Here is a 19,653-nt window from a genome sequence, read left to right as displayed (position 1 = left end):
AGACAGGAGACAGCTAAAGAATGCTCTCTCTCTCTCTCTCTCTCTCTCTCTCTTTAAAAAAAAAAAAAAAAAAAGGAACGATATCTTAAAAACATTTCGTACACTACTTTATGATAAGTACATAGAATAGAACAGAGTGCAATCTTGGCCTTGGACACAGAATTGTTATCTGGCGTTAGTAAGACAGAAACTAAAGGAAAAACAAAAATTATCTGAGAGGACATGGTGAGGGTCAGTGATAACCATGCACCCCTACCCCTCCGCCCTTCCTGGCACGTACTGTCAATAGTCGGGCAATACACCGCACACTTTCACTGCATCGCGCATCCCTCTTGAAGTTTTCTGTTGACGAGTTAATTGGATCATAGTCTCAAACACTTCCACACCGCACCTCGGCTACATTTAACAAGCTCTAGTCAAAGCTACATGGGTTGTAAAGGATGCTTTTACTAATCCAGTGACATATTTACGAGACTTCTACATTGTTAACAGAAGAAACAGTCACATATATCATCCCTGTGGCCTTTGAAAATAGTCGTATAGTAAGAGTGGAAAGAGTTTCAAAATACGCATCTCTATATTTCATTTACATAGGAAGAAGCACAGGTCTCAGACCACGGTGCCTGAGGGAGAAGGCATATTCCATTTTCTAAGTTATATAATCCATTTCATTTTGTGAAAGGGATTATTTTTAATCAGACTGGTAAAACTGGTCCCCAGCAGTTATTTCCAATGTTAGCTGGCGTCAGCAGGAATAAAAGACATTTTCTGCGACAGCTACAATATCGTTATCGTTAATTCTTTTAGCTTAGGATGATCGATGGCTAAGTTATTTTACGAAATCACTATTAAATGATGTCATCTTACACTTTCTTATATATATATATATATATATATATATATATATATATATATATATATATATATATATATATATATATATATATATATATTCTCCTATGATGCTATGTATTATATCCGTCTAATTGTCTGTCTGTCTGTCTCTGTCAGTCTACCTCTGAGCCTAGCTGTCGTTTTCACTCCGCAGAGATTACAAGTTTCCCTCTTCCCCTTCCCAGTCCTTGCTGTACAATGCACTACCCAATTAAATTTTGTACTCTGGTTCTTGTAACCCTGTCCACCTCACTAGTGGCGGTGAATAGCCAGCCGCCACGCCACCGCCACAGCCACCGCCGCCTTTACTCTTTCATTTCGTTAACTCGCAGAACCTGGAACTTTTTTTTTTTTTTTTTTTGTAGGGTGGGCCCGGTGGGGTACTCATTATCATTGTTATTGATATTATTATTGTTATTATCATTATTATTATTGGAGGAGGAGGTGGAAAGAAACACAGGTTTAAGGAGTTGAGTTTATTCCCGACTAGTTTCGCTTCAGGCTTCTTCCCCTGAAGAAGCCACAAGCGAAACTAGTCGGGAATAAACTCAACTCCTTAAACCTGTGTTTCTTTCCACCTCCTCCTCCAACTTGTCCGAGTGTCTATACAATTATTATCATTATTATTATTATTATTATTATTATTATTATTATTATTATTATTATTATTATTGTTGTTGTTGTTGTTGTTGTTGTTGTTATTATTGATGTTATTACTATCATTATTACATTATCCATTTGTATTCATCTCTATATCTATTTCATTATACTTTTTGCGAGGAGTCATTAAGGGGGAAGAGTTCTTGACTTGAACTTTTGACTTTTGTGTTCCTTCCTCGTCTTTATCCACGGTATCTTTCCTTTCAGTCGCGCGCGCGCGCACACACACACACACACACACACACACACACACACACACACACACACACACACACACACACACACACACACACATGTTTATTGACCATAATTTGCAGCTAAATCAATACTACTTTATAAAATTCATGGTCTAACTAAAGTATTAATAAAACACAAATATAATCGAATGAGAGAGAGAGAGAGAGAGAGAGAGAGAGAGAGAGAGAGAGAGAGAGAGAGAGAGAGAGAGAGAGAGAGAGAGAGAGAGAGAGAGAGAGAGAGAGAGAGGACAACCTGACAGTAATGCTGGGCGTAGGCAGGAGGGGAGAGGGAAGGGCATAGGTAGATAGGTAGGAGAGAACCCCTCAGAACCCCTCGCATTTCCCTCCCTCTCCTTCCCCTCCTGCCCTCCCTCTGCCCCTCCTGCTGCTCGTCAATCGATACCTCCCTACCCCATCCCTTCCCTTCCCTGCCTCCCTCCGTTCCTTCCTCCGCTATAGTTGCCACACGCGACGTTCTTTTGCACCGGTGACCAATATTTGCTCGTGTGACTGATGTGGAGAGTGGGAGGGGAGGTGAGGGAATGGAAGGAGAGAGCACTTACATTCCTTCACTACCTACATCAATGCTCACGAAGTACAGTGACGTCTGAGTGGAAGGCAGCGTGAATTCAAGCTCTCTCCTTAGCATTGTGGTGTTTCATTCAGCTTTTGGTGATTGTTTGGCTTGTTGCACGGCAGGTCGGGTCGGGGCGCTGACCTGGCGTGGCCCTGTGTCGGTATCCGTGAGGTGGGGTGGGAGGGCAAGCGCTACCTAAGCCTAAATTTGCCGTGAATCGATTCCCTCATGATTAGGAGACACGCGACGTGGCGAGGCGAGGCGAGGCGAGGGGAGCACCGCACAGGTCTGAGGGGAGTGAGGGCGAGTGAGCGAGTCAGTCAGTACACACCGGTCGCTTCGCAGGGAACTGCACATCACACGCTGCGCCAGCCTCGCCCACTCAGCCTCCACGACCCCCTCGTCTCTCCCCTGAACAGTGCACTTTCTGGCCTTTCTGTTCGTCTGCAGTGCGTAGCTGTAGACTTCCTGCCAGCTAGCTGCGGGACACGGCACAAGGCTGGGGCTGGGGCCATGAGGGGCTGCTCCAAGTGAAGGAGACGTGAGCCGCGGCGTGTTTGTTTGGGTTAGCCGCCGGGCCCCGCCAAGCCGCTGTCCTACCACAACGCCCTGCCAAGGTAGGACACACACAAACACGCACACACACATACAGACACGAGACCTCACTCTATTGAAATGAGCGAACTGTTGATCCAAGGGCGCGGCAGACCATATTGTCATCCGTGACTTTAATTCTAGAGGATGGCCGAGTGGCCGACATCCTCCAGGCGGTGGCGGGACAGGAGTGAACCAAGGATAGTCTCCAGTGTGCTCTGTAAACCTTAGAGAGGACAAAGCCGTGTTCCATCAACAATCCCCGTGCACTGGTGGGGGCGACACACCTACGCGCACTATACATTAGCAAGCAGTGTGTGGAACAGACACACTGCACTCGGAAAACAAAACATGTGTATGTGTATTGCTCCTTCATGTGCTGCGTTGATCTTCAAGGAGTGAGGAGTGGAGGAGGCGTGGTGATGTCTGATTGTTTACCCCGCGATGTGCAAGTCACGCAAACATCTCGAGTGCGGGAACCTTAAGCCAGCTAACGATCCAGTGTCGTCACCTGTGGAAATATGTATCAGTGTGGTGTCCATCTGCCACCTTCAGTGGTGGTGACTGGTGGGTGTCGGATCAAGGCGATAGAACACTAGACGAAATCACGCACATCTTCTTCCTTTGTTAGTTACGAGGAAGCCGTGACACTTTCTCTCCCTCACGACAGTACCATTTCTCCAACGCTTCGTGAATAATAAAGCTTCTAGTATAGATCCATAAATAAGACAGTAAAGCAGCCCTGTCATTACACACCCACACACACGTAGAACTTTAAGACTGAGTGAACATCTCTTAAAGTACACGCCTCGTCTAAACTGTAAGTCAATCCGGCGTAACCTTAATCTGACTGTATTTAAAGTGATTCAAATCGGCTGAGGGGAAGAAGGATGGGTAATAACGGCGATGTATTGACCAGTGAGGGCCCTATCCCCCTTTCCCCCTTTCCTCCTCTTCTTACCTCCCTCTTCGGCCCCTCTAGATCCCTTCAGGCCGGACACTCATCCCAGCTCTCGGCTAACGTCGGGGCTGCAACGCTGTCCACCGAGCTGGGTTCTTAATTCTTGGCCAGACAGTAACGTGAGGACTTAAATTGACGTGAGGACTCGAGCATAAAGACTTGAGCTTGATGACTAAACGTGAATTGCAGCGAGGTGAAGATTTGGGGTCATTACTTACTGTTAATGTGTGTGTGTGTGTGTGTGTGTGTGTGTGTGTGTGTGTGTGTGTGTTTAAACCAAATAATTTGTTGTAACTTCCCCAACAATGATCTGAGAGAGAGAGAGAGAGAGAGAGAGAGAGAGAGAGAGAGAGAGAGAGTTGGTGTTCTCTTTCCTTCCTCCCCTTATTTCTCCTTGCATTTTTCCCCTCTTTCCTTCCGGTCTGCGTGAGGGCGGACGTGAGGAAATGAAGGAGGAGGAGGAGGAGGGACAGAAAAGAAGGAATGTACATAAGAGGAGAAAGTGGGGGAAAAGGATGTGGAAAATCGAAGAGGAGGAGGAGGAAAAGAGGAGTAAGGAGGGATTGAGATGAAAGAGAAGGAGAGAGAAGGATTAAGGAGAGGGAAAGACGAAAGGGAAAGAAGGGGAGAAGGATGAGGAAGGGAAACGAGAGAGGGGAGTGAAGGAGGAGGAGGAAGACGGGGGAGAGAAGGAGGAAAGGGGGTAAACAGGAAGAGAGGAAGAGAGAGAGAGAGAGAGAGAGAGAGAGGGGTTTGAAGTTAATTAAAAACACTTTGAACAGCTGGACCGTGTGTGTGTGTGTGTGTGTGTGTGTGTGTGTGTGTGTGTGTGCATGGAGGTGAGAGGCTGTCAATCACTCACAACATTAAGATAAGAGCAACTAACGTCATGGTACGTACACACACACACACACACACACACACACACACACACACACACACACACACACACACAAACACGTCCACACGAAGCCAAATTGACATCACCTAACAATAAAATAAACTCACGAATGACGAGTTTGGTGGAAAAGGAACGAAAAAAAAAGAAAAAGAAAATAAACTAATGAAGCACGAAAAGTTGAGGTTGGTGCGCGTCACTCAAATTGTTCAGGTTGGGGTAAAAATAAGACTTTGTTGGTGTAAATATGGCCTACTCTCTCTCTCTCTCTCTCTCTCTCTCTCTCTCTCTCTCTCTCTATTTGTGGTTGTTTTGTTTCAGTTTTTTGTTTTTTCATTTTTTTTTTTTAGTTCCTCCAGCGCGTGAGAACCAACCACGAGGCGAAATAGAAATGCATAACGTTTTGTATTGTTGTTGTATTTTTGATCAACTTGTGTTGTTTAAAAAAGATGTATATTCAAACCTTTTTTTCTATTCATTCGTTACTCGATGCATTTATTTCTCAAGTTTATCAAGTTTACTAGTCTATCAGTCAGTTTTGTTTTATTATTTCATTTATTATTCTTTGTTGTATGATTTTTTTTTGTTCTTACTATTCATATCTATATTTACGTATCCGTTAGAGCTTCATCAGAACTGTCTTAATTACGCTGACTCTCAAATAATGAAAACGCTCTGACGGGACCAAGACGCGACGAAAGCTGTGTTAATCTCCCTTCAAGCCAATTAACCCTTTCAGTACCATGACGTGTTTTCATATACATTCTTCTTACTATCTGGTGATTTTATACAGCTTCAGAAACTTAGGTGGGAGATTAGAATAGTGAAGACTGTGGCCATTAATCTTTTGACCTCCATAGATTCTTCCTAATGCAAATAAAACCGTCTAATCATGCTAAAAATCAAGGTAAAAATGCGTCTCAGTATTGAAAGGGTTAAGAAAGAGAGAGAGAGAGAGAGAGAGAGAGAGAGAGAGAGAGAGAGAGAGAGAGAGAGAGAGAGAGAGAGAGAATATGAAGTGTCTTAAATTGGCTTCGTTTCTTCCACCTCTATCTTCCTTCTCGAAACTCTTCACGTTACTCTTCCGATTCACCTCACGCCATACAATCAACACTCAATGAGAAAACATCCCACACACACTCTGCAACCAGTACTCAACAAGGAGCCACGCCCTACACATGCCCAATCCACCTCTTGATTCACCTCACACCATACAATCAACACTCAATGAGAAAACACATCCCACACACACACACACACACACACACTGCAACTAATACTCAACAAGGAGCCACACCCTACACATGCCCGATCCCCCTCTGTCAATAACACCAACACTGTACTCTGACTGCATTACAACTGTCTGGCTCTACTTACTGGTATTTATGTGGCTTGTCCATCTTGCCCCTCTCTGATCTGACAGCTCTTTCTAACTCGTCTCTCTATCGCCTTGTGTCGTCTGTCTCTTATACCTCATCATATGCACGTGATTTACGATTGTATTCAGAAACGTCTTCCTCTCTCACTACGGCAATTTTCTAAGGCCACAGAGACAACTAGACGGGTTTTCAAGACAGTTCCTCCTTTTAATATACCAGAAATCTTGCTAATCTATCACCTGAACCATAAAAATACTCTTAAAAACACGAGTATCTTCAATTATAGCCTTTGGAAAGCAGGGGTGGTGAGAGAGTAAAGCGTTTCAGAATACAGGCCTTTGACGGAACGAGAATAAGGAGAAATACACTAACCAAATCAAAATACCGCAGCGTCTGGAAGTTTGGAAGTTTACGATACAGGCCCTGCCTTCGTGTACCTTCCTACCTTCCTTCCTTCCTTTCTTCCTTCACCCTTCAGAGCCCCACAGCCCCACCCTAGATTACACTCGCCGTAAATGTTTACAAGTAGCCTGGATGAAACGGAGTCAGATTATCATGTAAACTTTTCACCTTCCACTCAGCACCGTGCAAGGAATAGTTACCCTTGCGTGATGCTTAATAAGGACTACTGTTCTCTACCCGACTAGGCGTTTCTTAAGCCATAGTTTGCTTAATTTGGGCCTCCTTTGTTTACCAGCCAACGAGAGAGAGAGAGAGAGAGAGAGAGAGAGAGAGAGCTAATAGTCTTCGTTAATTAACCGATGTAATTAAAGTTTGATGTATTGTAATCGAGCGTGACTGATGTTGCTAACTGATTAAAGAGAAGAGGAGGAGTGTGATACCAAGGAAGAGTGAACAAGGACATGAGGGAAAAGGAGACTAAAAAGCGCCGTCGCAATAGTACACTTTCCGTTATTCATCTATTTATTTATTTTCATAATTTCCACGGTTTTCATCAACTTCTACCTCGTTTCGTCGTCATTTTTCGGTCCGTATCGTTAAGTGGAAGTAATCATCGCCACGGAGGAAAGCTGCCTCCATTTTTTTTTCTTTATAATATAAAGACATGCTAAGTAAACATTATTATTATTATTCAAAACTTTAATTCAATAGACCCTTTAGAGGAGCGTTTCCCAACCTTTTCCGACCATATATAGCACACCCTGTTGTCATGGAGTCCAGCACCACTAACTAATATCATGGTATTAGAAGGATAAAAGAAAGTGAAGTGTGTGCATCGCTTCCCAGCACTCCTATAATTGATTTCTGCACCACAGGTTGGGAAACGCTGCTTTAGACAAATGCAATATAGAACCACACATTTGATTACTGAACACATAGCAGCAAACAGAAGCTCACATGACTCAGTAGATGTGTTTACAGTATTGGAATGTCTCTCAATCTCTCAACCTTCTTTCTTGAGAGGCAAACAGACATACAGACAGACATACTGACATACATACAGACATACAGACAGACACTTCACCTGAGCGGGAAACACGACGCACCTGCTTAAGAGGTTGCCCATTAAAATATTTCTCGCGTTACGTTTTCTGTCAGTAAAGGCAAGAAATGAACCTTGACTCCGATATCAGATCGTAATATTATTGGAGTGGCGCTCGGCTGGTGAATTATCTAAGGTCTTGTTGTTTACCTCTTTTTCTGGAGAGATTAGAGAAAAAGAACGAAAAAATCTTTATCTCTCTTAGTCTAAACTGTGATGAAGTAACAGTGAAGAGAGAGAGAGAGAGAGAGAGAGAGAGAGAGAGAGAGAGAGAGAGAGAGAGAGAGAGAGGAAAACTGACAAGACAAAAATAATAACAATAATAAAAGAAACAGCGAACTTATTAAAGAAAACAAAACAAAAAACACACAAACCTTACAAAAATACAATTAAAGACACACACACACACACACACACGCACTCACGCACGCACGCACACAGACCAGACCGGCGCCTCCACATGCTCTTCTCTGGACCCACTCAGCCACTCAGCCAGGCAGTCACCGCTACTCTCCTCTCTCCACCAGGATGCATCTCTTGACACCCGCCTCATCTCCCGCCACTCACTCGCTGCCCCGCCACCTACGTACGCCTTGCTCGCTCTTTACAGAAACCCCGGAGAGAGAGAGAGAGAGAGAGAGAGAGAGAGAGAGAGAGAGAGAGTATACTAACACTCATATCGTCTTGTAAACATTAGCCAAACAATCTGATATACGCAGAATCTCCTCCTCGTCCTAGTTGCCAAGACGTGTTGTGTTATCACGGCTACTAAGAGGAAAAGGTTATTTAGAGCTATTTAAAGCAATGCATTATGGTATCTAGTGTCACTACTACTACTACTACTACTACTACTACTACTACTACTACTACTACTACTATTGCTGCTACTACTACTACTATTGCTGCTGCTACTACTACTACTACTACTGCTGCTGCTGCTGCTACTACTACTACTACTACTACTACTACTACTACTGCTCGAAAACTTTGATATAGGTAGTTGTGATATAGAAAAGGATTAATTTGATTCATTTTCTACTGATTTTTTTTCGATTTTATTTCATTATTATTTTTTTATGTGTCTGTTGTGCTGTTTTATTTGTTCATTTATTCGTTTTAAGTTTGTTTTTGTTTCCACATCCGCAATTGTAATGAAGTTAAGGAAAGAAAAAAATATCGTTTCATTTATTGTTGTTACTATTATGATTATTATTATTATTATTATTATTATTATTATTATTATTATTATTATTATTATTATCATTATTATTATTATTATTATCATTATTATCATTACTATTATTATTCAAGGTTTTGCTTTGTCTGTGATAAGAGCGAATGAAGTGTGCGTGAGTGTGTGGTGCCTTGTCTGGACCACCTCGCCCGGCTTACGTATCGTCATCACCACCACCACCACCACCATCATCATCATCACCATCATTATCATCATCATCATCATTATTATTATTATTATTATTATTATTATCATCATTGTTATTACTATTATCATCATCATTATTATCATTCGTGGCAATTGTTTTTTTATGACATTGCGCCGGAAATGAGATCAGAAACGGAAAACAGCTCATCTCTCTCTCTCTCTCTCTCTCTCTCTCTCTCTCTCTCTCTCTCATAAAAAATAAGGGGCGTTCCTCATGGTGGCCGCCGCGGGGAGGGACACAAACACATACCAACACACACAAACACAGCGCCAGTCCCTCGTCTCCCTCTCCCTTCCTCCTGAGCCCTTTAACCTTCACTTGGCGGGCTTCCTCCTCCGCGCGCCGCCCCCAGCCGTACATGAAGGAGCAGCGCGCGGCCAAGTAGGGAAGGGCTCTCTCTCTCTCTCTCTCTCTCTCTCTCTCTCTCCTTCTTCTCCCCCGTCCATTCTGTTTTATCTTGTTCTTTTTCATCTTTCTCTCCTGGCCTCTTTCCCCTTTGTTCTCGTTGTTTTCTGTTCTTTTTCTTCTCCTTTCTGTTCCTCCTTCTAGCTGCTCCTGTTTCTCACTTTCAAAATTAGGGCTCGATTGTCATATCAGATTAACCTTTCCTCTTTCATTCAAAATCTGTAAGGAACAATCACCACTATGAACGTCTGAGTAAGTTCTGGTTAAATAATGTTCTCGTCTTTATCACACCAGCAAGTCCATTCTGAAATACGCACTTGGAAGTCTAGTTTACTTAGGCGTGAGTTGATCGAGATAGACAGAGAGAAAGAGAAAGAAAAAAAAAAAAAACGGAAAGTGTGCTAGCGTGACAGAACCTTTAAATTGTGTTTCCCCTTCTTATCACGTTTCCATCACACCAGCAAACAAGTTCATTCTGGAACACGCTTTAAGAAGTCAAGTGCTTTCGTCCCTCCGCCAGCTGGTCGCTTGAGAGGCTGAGGGCTGCGAGGGCCGCCCAAGCACCACGCCACCGCCACCATGCCCGCACAAACCAGCACGGGCAGGAGCCGCGCGCTGTCCACTGAGGTGTCCCCACCGGAGGAGTATTTCCGAGGGGTGTCGCCGCTGTGCCGCCGCCTCTTGGACGACATGAAGGCTGTGCGGGAGTCGTGGGGGGAGAACTGGCACCAACTGTCATACCAACAGCAGTGCCGCGTGATCGACCAGGCCATCGTGGACGAGGTGACCGAAGGCATTGTTATCGGTGTTATTGTTGATGTTGTTGTTATTGATGTTGTGCACCTGGCGTTGTGTTTGAGTGTTCCAGTAGTAATAGTAGTAGTAGTAGTAATAGTAGTAGTTGTAACAGCATAAGTTGTTGTAGCATTAGTATTAGCACCAATCAGTGGCACGTTTGTACACACACACACACACACACACACACACACACACACACACACACACACACACACATGTTTCAGAAGCACCGCCTCGCACCTGCACCTGTACCTGTACCTGCACCTGCACCCTATCACGAGCAGCAATAATTCCACACAATCAATAACAACCTTGAAAAAATAAAGCTGCCAAACTGAAGCTCCGGCACGGGGTTACAAACATGGAGCCACATTGCTGAACACTTCGCCGCGCCTCCACTATACATTCAAAATACTGTAGCTGAAATGACACGTATTTTCAAGGATGTTTTTATAGTTCTAGTGACTAATTAACAAAACTTCTACATTATTAAGAGGAAAAACACTCTTGAGAACCCGGCTAATCATCTTTGTACCCTATGAGAATGGTCGCGGTGAAAGAGGGCAGAGCGTTTTTAGAATACTGGCTTTATACCCATTATCCAGTATTCAGAAACGCCTTGTTCTCTCACCACAACAATTTTCCAAGACCACAGAGACAACTAGCCGGGTTTTCAAGACAGTTCTTACTTATAATAAACTAGAAATCTTGCCAGTCTATCACCAGAGCCATGGAAATACCCTTAAAAACACGAGTATCTTCAACTGGAGCCTTTGGAAAGTAATAGTGGTGAGAGAGCAAAGCATATCAGAATACGGGCCGACAAAAGCCATGAATGAGGAAGCCAACACTCAGACTGACCACGCACAAAGACACAATACTCACCACACGTTTCTGCTGATTCGGTTTCTAGCACGCGAGAGGGCGATACAAGGAGTGCATTTCGCCATTCAATCTTCAAGAGGGATGTGTAGCTCCCGTGGTGGTAACAGTGTGGTGAAGAGATAGATAATGCTCGGCCGCGTTACTAATACGCACAATAGTCATATCCTAAACAGTTGGAACGATAGCATGCATATGAAGTCCGTTTAGTGTTTTCCTTCCCTTTCTATTTCCTCCCAGATTTGTGAATTCAGAGAGAGAGAGAGAGAGAGAGAGAGAGAGAGAGAGAGAGAGAGAGAGAGAGAGAGAGAGAGAGAGAGAGAGAGAGAGAAGCAAAGGGAGAGGAGGAGAGAGGAATAGAGTTAAAAGAAAAGGAAGAAGAGAGAGAGAGAGAGAGAGAGAGAGAGAGAGAGAGAGAGAGAGAGAGAGAGAGACAGGAAGAAGAAAGATAAGAAACGCTAAGAGAGAGAGAGAGAGAGAGAGAGAGAGAGAGAGAGAGAGAGAGAGAGAGAGAGAGAGAGAGAGAGAGACGGTTCTTCATAAAAAAAAAAAAAAAAGCCTTTCTCGTGGTGCGCAGTGTGTTGTGGTTCCAGGAATGCCCACCGCGAGTGTGTCTTGGGAAGCCGACGTGAAAGAATCGAGCAGGAATATTTTTAGCTTGAGAGAGAGAGAGAGAGAGAGAGAGAGAGAGAGAGAGAGAGAGAGAGAGATGAAGGGAATTATGTTCTATCTCTCTCTACTTCCTGTACAGAAATGTTCACCAGATAACGTAACTCACTGCCATTTGCAAATCAAGAAAAGAAACAGTTGCGCCCTTATTTAGAAGCCTCTTGCTCTCTCACCACGACAGTTTTCCAAGGCCACAGAAACGACTAACCAAGTTTCCAAGACAGTTTGTCCTAATAATAATCTAGAAATCTTGCCAGTTCATCACCTGGACCATAAAAATACCCTTAAAAACATGAACGTCCTCAACTAAAGCGTTTGGAGTGTAGTGATGGTGAGAGAGCGAAGCGTTTAAGAATGCTGACACATACAGTGAGCGAAATGTAAAGGAAAGCATTATCGTCTTTGCCTGACAGATATTAATGAAACATGGCATAATTTCTGGATGACGTTCTTTGTATTCTTTCCCTATAACACACTCGCGGCATAACAAAGGCCTTATAAACAGAGCACTACATGTAGACTCCACTATATTAGCCCCTTCAATACTGGGACACATTTTTACCTTGAGATTTGAGTATCACTAGACCATTTTATTGACATTAGGAAGCGTCTATGGAGGTGAGAAGATTAATGGCCACAGTGTTCTCTATTTTAATCCCCCACATGAGTTTCTGAAGCTGTATAAAATCACCAGTTGGCCAGCAATATGGGAACGCGTCACGCTATACTGAAGTGGATAACTCCTTCAGTGATATGACGCGTTTTCATAATGATTCTGGTTACTATTTGGTGATTTTATAAAGCTTCAGAAACTCATGTGGAGGATTGAAATAGTGAAGACTGTGACCATTAATTTTCCGACCTCCATAGACTCTTCCTAATGTAAATAAAATGGTCTGATCATACACAAATCTTAAGGTAAAAATGTGTCCCAGTATTGGAGGGGTTAATGTGAGATATCTGTATACAACCGTTACATTTGAATAGCTTTCCTTCCTTCCCTCCCCTGGTGACTGATATGATTGTTTCCCGCGTCGAAGCATGGACGTGTCTTTGTATTGCTGTTGTTGATTCGTTCTAGCGTGTTCGTGGTGTCACTTTTTGGCGTCTGAAATCTATAGCATAGCGTGTTTTTTCGCCGTTTTTATTTTATTTTTTTCAGTGTGTATATTTATTTTTTTTCCCTCTCTTTACCTTTTACTCTTTCGAAGGATAAAGGCACATGGAGTACATAGTTAATCTCTTACATAACATCTCCATAACAGCATCTTACTGCAGAAACTCTTTATTTATTTCATGTAGTTTTTTATTTTTCTGTTTCTACAACACTTGAACGCAAACTTTAAAGCATGAACGCACCATTTTTGTGTAGCATGTTCCCAAAAATACCTAAACATCATATTTGTAAAGGGTAGGTACATTTTTCCCACCCTTCTATTCCGGTATCGAATCTGTTATGAGCATGAACGCTGCCTGTATATTGTTTTTCCTCTCTCTCATTGCATGTCCAGAGAATACCTTTTCAACCTCATATCTGTAAAGGCTAATTTCACAAAGGGTACATTTTTTTCCCTTCCTATTTCAGTGGCTAATCATTTTTCCCTCCCTTCCTCGACGCGTACGTTTGCGGACCTTCGTGTGCTGGCGCCGTTTATCCTCACTACCTGACGGGGGGGAAGTTTAGCGATGAGGGATGAGGACATGGCTGTGTGCTGGGTGAGGGTAGGGAGGGCGATGGGAGAGGGGCAGTGTGGGGATGAGGGAAGGAGAACCAGGGGCCAGTTAGTTCCTTTCCTCTCTCTCTCTCTCTCTCTCTCTCTCTCTCTCTCTCGCGGCGTAAACCATAACCTCTTCTTTAGGATTATTGAATGAGGGTGTATTTTTAGCACATAACATTCACTGTGAACTGTGAACTGCGCTAACTGTCTGGTGAAGTGTGGGAGAGTGGCTGCGTGTTGCTACTAATGTGTTTCAACTGGGGATTTGTGGTTTGCTCATGTTTGATAGTGTATAATTTCTTTCTTCCTTTTATTTATTTATTTATTTATCTTATTTATTTATTTATTTTTTGCATATATATCACATCACTGAATTTGCTAGCTGTCGTGTATATTATTTTCTTATATTTTAGCGTTGGTATATTTCTGTGATGATTTGTACGTTGGTTTTATCTATTCTAACAATGAATAAATTTTTTTTTTCCTCCCATCACGTGACATGCGTCTTAACTACAGTGTAAATTACTTAGCTGTATATTTTTTAAAGTGTAAAACAGGTTCTGCACGGTAAACCCCTTCAGTATCATGACGAGTTTTCACATTTATTCTGTTTACTATTTGGCAATTTTATACAGCTTCAAAAAATGAAGACTCTGGCCATCAATATCCTGACTTTCATTGACCATTGCTAATGTAAACAAAGCCGTTTAATCGTAACCAAAACTCATGGTAAAAAAGCGTCTCAGCACTGAATGGGTTAAATAAATCTCTGTGTCCTTCGAAACTATTTGTAGTGAGAGAGCAAAGAGCTTCAGAATACGGGGCTAAGTCAGTAACGCAGGTGTTGTGAATGCAGGCGACGGTGAGGCGGTACGATGAGAGCAGCGGCGGCGTGGGCGAAGGAGGACCAGAGTGTGAGTACTTCCCCAAGCTGAAGCTGACGACGGGACAGAAGGTGGTGTGTGACGAGAACCTCACCGCTAGAGGCTTCGTGAGTATCTTTGCGTGCGTGCGTGTGTGTGTGTGTGTGTGTGTGTATTCACTGTTTGATCTGCTGCAGTCTCTGACGAGACAGCCAGACGTTACCCTACGGAGCGAGCTCAGAGCTCATTATTTCCGATCTTGGGATAGGTCTGAGACCAGGCACACACCACACACCGGGACAACCAGGTCACAACTCCTCGATTTACATCCCGTACCTACTCACTGCTAGGTGAACAGGGGCTACACGTGAAAGGAGACACCCAAATATCTCCACCCGGCCGGGGAATCGAACCCCGCTTATCTGGCTTGTGAAGCCAGCGCTCTAACCACTGAGCTACCGGGCCGTGTGTGTGTGTGTGTGTGTGTGTGTGTGAGAGAGAGAGAGAGAGAGAGAGAGAGGAAGAAAGAAAGTGAAAAAAAAGTCGATAATTAGCTGTTTGTATACGAGCCGATAAGGAAATGACGGCTGTGTGTGTGTGTGTGTGTGTGTGTGTGTGTTAAAGATGATAGTATACATGTGCCTGGTATTGTACTGTGCACACATACTTTCTTTTTCTTTCTTTCCCTTCATTACAAAATTCGTGTATGTTTTGCTAAAGAGACAAACGTGAATCATTCTCTTTGTTAATTTGTTTTTTCCTTTTTTTTTTTGTCAAATTTAAACTATATTTATAATTTATGTATGTTCAGGATATCCTTTTGCCAACGCTGACCTCATCCTTGCAAGCCCCCTTCCCTTCCTGCCTCCCTGCCGCTCTGCTCCCTCTATTAGCCTCTCCTACCCTCCCTCCCCATCTTCGCGCCGCTTCCGGAGGGGGAATGTCAGTCGGGAGTTCGGCTATTCCTATTTTTGGGTTTTCGTGAAGGAACATATATTTAGGTGAGTGGTGAGGGGCGATTACACAGAGAGGGAGGGAGGGAGGGAGAGAGGGAGAGGAGGAAGGATGGAAAAGGGAGAGGGAGGAAGGGTAGGTGAGAATGTTGTGTCTTCTTCATTTATTTCGTATCAAGAGTTTTTCTAATTAGTTTTATATGTGTGAGAATGGTGTGTGTGTGTGTGTGTGTGTGTGTGTGTGTGTGTGTGTGTGTGTGTTACAGTGGACTGATGCTTCTCTCTAACAGTCGTGCAGTTGGCGGGACGAGCACTCGGCGCCCTTCTCGTGGCACACACGCTCCCAGATGGACTTGACACTGGACACTCCCCCCGCCACGCCCACCCATCCAGGCACGCCCGTGGAGACCCCGCCCACCACTGTATCTGGAGAAGGGCGCGTTATACCTGGCGGGCGCGCGGTGTACACTGCGAGGCCCGTGTCGCTGCCCAAGCCGCCCCGCTTCCGCTGGCACTACGACCCTCCCGACGACCCGCCCGACCCGCCCTCTGTGGTGGTGGCCGCGCCGCGCGCCTCCACGCTGCCGAGAGAGGTCACCACAGAGACCAAAAAGTCACCCACGTCCCTCAAATACATGCTGGTTCGCGGCCGTGGAGAGGACGGCGTGGGCGCGGGACTGCTAACAAGGATTAGGGGCGCCGTGGTGGCACTCACGGCCACGTGTTTGCCGCTGCGTGCCTCGCCGGGCCATGGTTCGCTATTTTCCAGTCACCGTGACGGGGGAGGCAAAGAGGCTGACCTGAAGGCATCTGACCTGCGAGGCATCGGGTCTCGGCAGCAGCAGCAGCAGCAGCAGCACGGACGGTCCGGGGACCACACAGCTACCTCCACCCTCACCACCACCACCACCACCAACCTGACCCCCGGGGAGGGCGGTGAAGGAGACACCAGCACGCTGCCTTCACTCTCCAGGCTGTCCCCCGACCCCACTCTAGCTGGCTACGTGTGCTCGCTACCTGACGACGATGACGACATGCCCTATACCGCCGCGCCCCGCCCGGCCCCTGCTGCTGCCCCCTGCGACTCCCTGCTGTTCGGCGCCACCTCACCACTCAAGCCCAAGAGCAGCTCCAAGACCACGCTCACGCCTTACTCTGCCTCGGACAGTGCAGCCTGCACCTCCCTGCCCACGCCCCTCCCCACGCCCACATTGAGCGAGGAGCCTCCGTCAAGCACCGTTACTTTCTCACAGATGAGCGACACTCCCTCGCCTCGCCCGCCGCTGGCCAAGGTGGAAGACACCCTCAGCTCATTCTCCGAGCCTGACTCCACCCTGGACGCCCTGGACACGCCGAGGGAGGAGCAGCCACTGCTAGCGTCAGGGAGGGAGAGGGAGATGAGCCTCACCAGCGACACGGAGGAGGTGTTCAAGTCTGTGCTGTCCAACAATCGTGACGTGAGTAGCAGCGACACCAGCACACCTTCCTTAATGGCTGTCAGCTGGTCCCTTGAACATTGCTTCACGTGTCATGCCCACAACTTCTATGCTTCATTAATTCCTATAAAGTTTGTTTATTCAGGTTCTCTCTCGGATATTCAGGCACGCTTAACGCTTAATCTTCCTCTTCGTTATGGGTAACTTGATGATTGGTTGGGGAATTATCTCTGAAAATGTGGGAGTAACCGAAGACTTTTTTGATTTCAGAGCAACATTCCCAAGACTGGCTTCGACTTCCTGGACAACTGGTAACATGGAGAACACACGGATTGCTACCACCAGCTTACTCTCTCTCTCTCTCTCTCTCTCTCTCTCTCTCAAGTATAAAAGGACGACCATTTGAAGTATTAAACACACACACACACACACACACACACAGGTCGTTTCCGTGAGTGACTTTCAGCTTAAACGATACATTAGTATGCAAACCAGACGAATTGATCCCGCTGTCACTCCTTCATCAACGCAACACCGCATGCACATAATAAATACATGTCGCCCTAATGACTTCATGCAATACTGGTGTGGTAATCTAAGGTTTAAAGAATGGCAGAGATCTTCGTTAGGTGTTCGGCAAAAGGTGGCGTGAAGGAGCACTGGAGTTTGAGTGCGATGTAAACAATTAAACTTTTTAGCTCTTTTTAGCTTGTCTCTTTTTCTACAAGTTAGTGTACGTCATAAAAGTATCTCCTAAGTATTCTCTACGTAGTGTTAGTCGTCTTAAGGGAAAAATGTTGACCGGCCAGAGCTACGGAGAGAAAGGAAACAAAAACGTACTGGAAAAATGTCAGAGCGTTGTAGTTTCTCGAATAAAACTTTCGCTTCCTGAGAGAAAAGAACGGCCATGATTGTAACTAAAACGAAGTCATTGTATTGTACGGGTTGTCCAGTTGTAGTTTGTCCAAATCAAACATTGGGAACATTATCGCTCACAAAATTAAAAAGGATAATCAAACAAAAAGACACCCTGAATTAATGTGAACTGCGCTGACATGTATAGTGTTGTTCAACTTTTCAGTACGTGTAGGAATAATTTAGCTTGTGGCTATGTATGGTGTATGTGCTGCTGTGGACACCCCGAGTGCAGACAGGCAGCAAAATTAAGCTTGTGCGTCGCGTGTATCGTTGTTATGTATGGTATTAAGGTGTTGTGAGTGTGTCTGGCTCCACACGCGCGTATCGTGATGGACTGCTAGCGGTAAATTGAAAAAAGAAATCTCGACACTGCATATCATGATTCATTCGTGCGAGAATAATGAGAACCAAACCCAATTATTGACATTAGACATAGTAAATGGAATGAGAAAGGTGCATAAAGGGGCAATAGTATTCTAAAACAATGCTTCAGTGATTTCCTTTTTCCCCCAGGACATTTGACGTAATAATGGAAACAGTAAAGATGGTTTTCATGGAATGAGTTGGGTACATAATAGACATTCTTAAACACTACAGCGTCTCATCTCGATTATCTCTCTCTCTCTCTCTCTCTCCCCTGAGCAACATCGGAAGTTACAGGATGGGATGGGACAGTAATGGCGGCTTTCATGATTCAAGTGACATTACAACAAGAATCAAACACCATGATCGAGAAAAAAGAAACACCCATAGAAATCCGACCGATCACTCATTATATGGCCTTTGATAACAACTAAAATCCTAGTGAAAGCTCAGTGTTTCTTTCAGATGGGCCAAGAACATGGAAATGGAAGTCAACTGGAGTATTTTGAAGACTGACAATTAATCCTTTCACAGCTAAACATGTTTCCCAAACATCTATAACTATTCACATTCTTATTATTTATACAACAGTCTTTAAGAAATGCTACCTTGAAAGTGAGATTAATTATTCCATTGCCCATTAACCCATTCAGTACTGGGACTCATTTTTATCTTGAGTTTTGGGCACAATTAGACAAATTTATTTACATTAGGAAGGGTCTATGGAGGTCAGAAGATTAATGGCCAGAGTCTTAACTATTTTTATTCTTCCACAAGTTTCTGAGCCTGTATAAGTCACCAAATTGTAACCTGAATACATATGAAAATGAATCATGTCACTGAAGGGGTTAAAATAACTAGTATTGTTTTATTACATGATAGTAATTCTCAATGGTACTCTGAATATCAGCAAGGGACACTCATAGCAGTAAAAGGATTAATGAACAGTCTTTACCAGTCTATAGTATTCCAGGACAATTATTACAACTCACCTGCTACTGGAATGCTGGGGTGTTGAGGTGTGACATGGAGCTGTGGCACTACAGGCATCACTAAGTTCAAAGGCTCCTTCTGATCTTGCTGCCCATATTAGCCTGAACTGCTCTGGTAATGTGGGGCTGAGTGGAGTGTTAAGGCTCAGGTGTGGCAAGAGGTATTGGGAGTTTCTCTTGCTCTATAAGTCAGCCTGAACTGCACTGGTGACCTGGGACTGAATTGATACTAGCTATTTAGTTTATATTAACCCTCAGTATGTGAACAAAGTGACTGGAAGTAAAATGTGAACCCTCAGAATTGTCTCTCATTTGCTACAAGCAGTAAATCCTGGCATATCAATGAATACTACTACTACTGTCACTATCACTTCTGTACACATTCACTCCTAGTTCAATGCTCACCTCACACACGTCATCTTCAAGTGCAAGTCACTGAAAACACTCCTCTCTCTCCTCTACAGCATCTCAAACAAACATCCTGAACTCTTAAGGTCATATTCTCAAA

The 19,653-nt window shown here is 44.3% G+C and overlaps 1 protein-coding gene across 1 annotated transcript; it reads left to right on the top strand.

Annotated features, from left to right (window-relative positions):
* Positions 1–2,266: 2,266 nt before the first annotated feature.
* Positions 2,267–19,443, top strand: LOC123507185 (mucin-5AC-like). The gene is made up of 5 exons (XM_045259870.1): positions 2,267–2,987; positions 10,074–10,336; positions 14,477–14,611; positions 15,727–16,893; positions 17,143–19,443. The coding sequence occupies exons 2-5, from the start codon at positions 10,133–10,135 to the stop codon at positions 17,185–17,187; spliced, it is 1,551 nt and encodes a 516-aa protein (XP_045115805.1). The 5' UTR covers positions 2,267–2,987; positions 10,074–10,132; the 3' UTR covers positions 17,188–19,443.
* Positions 19,444–19,653: the final 210 nt, after the last annotated feature.

This window comes from Portunus trituberculatus, chromosome 21, assembly GCF_017591435.1.
Source record: "Portunus trituberculatus isolate SZX2019 chromosome 21, ASM1759143v1, whole genome shotgun sequence".
NCBI lineage: Eukaryota > Metazoa > Arthropoda > Malacostraca > Decapoda > Portunidae > Portunus > Portunus trituberculatus.
Note: the sequence above shows the minus strand (reverse complement) of the source record. Positions and strands in the feature narration are given on the sequence as shown.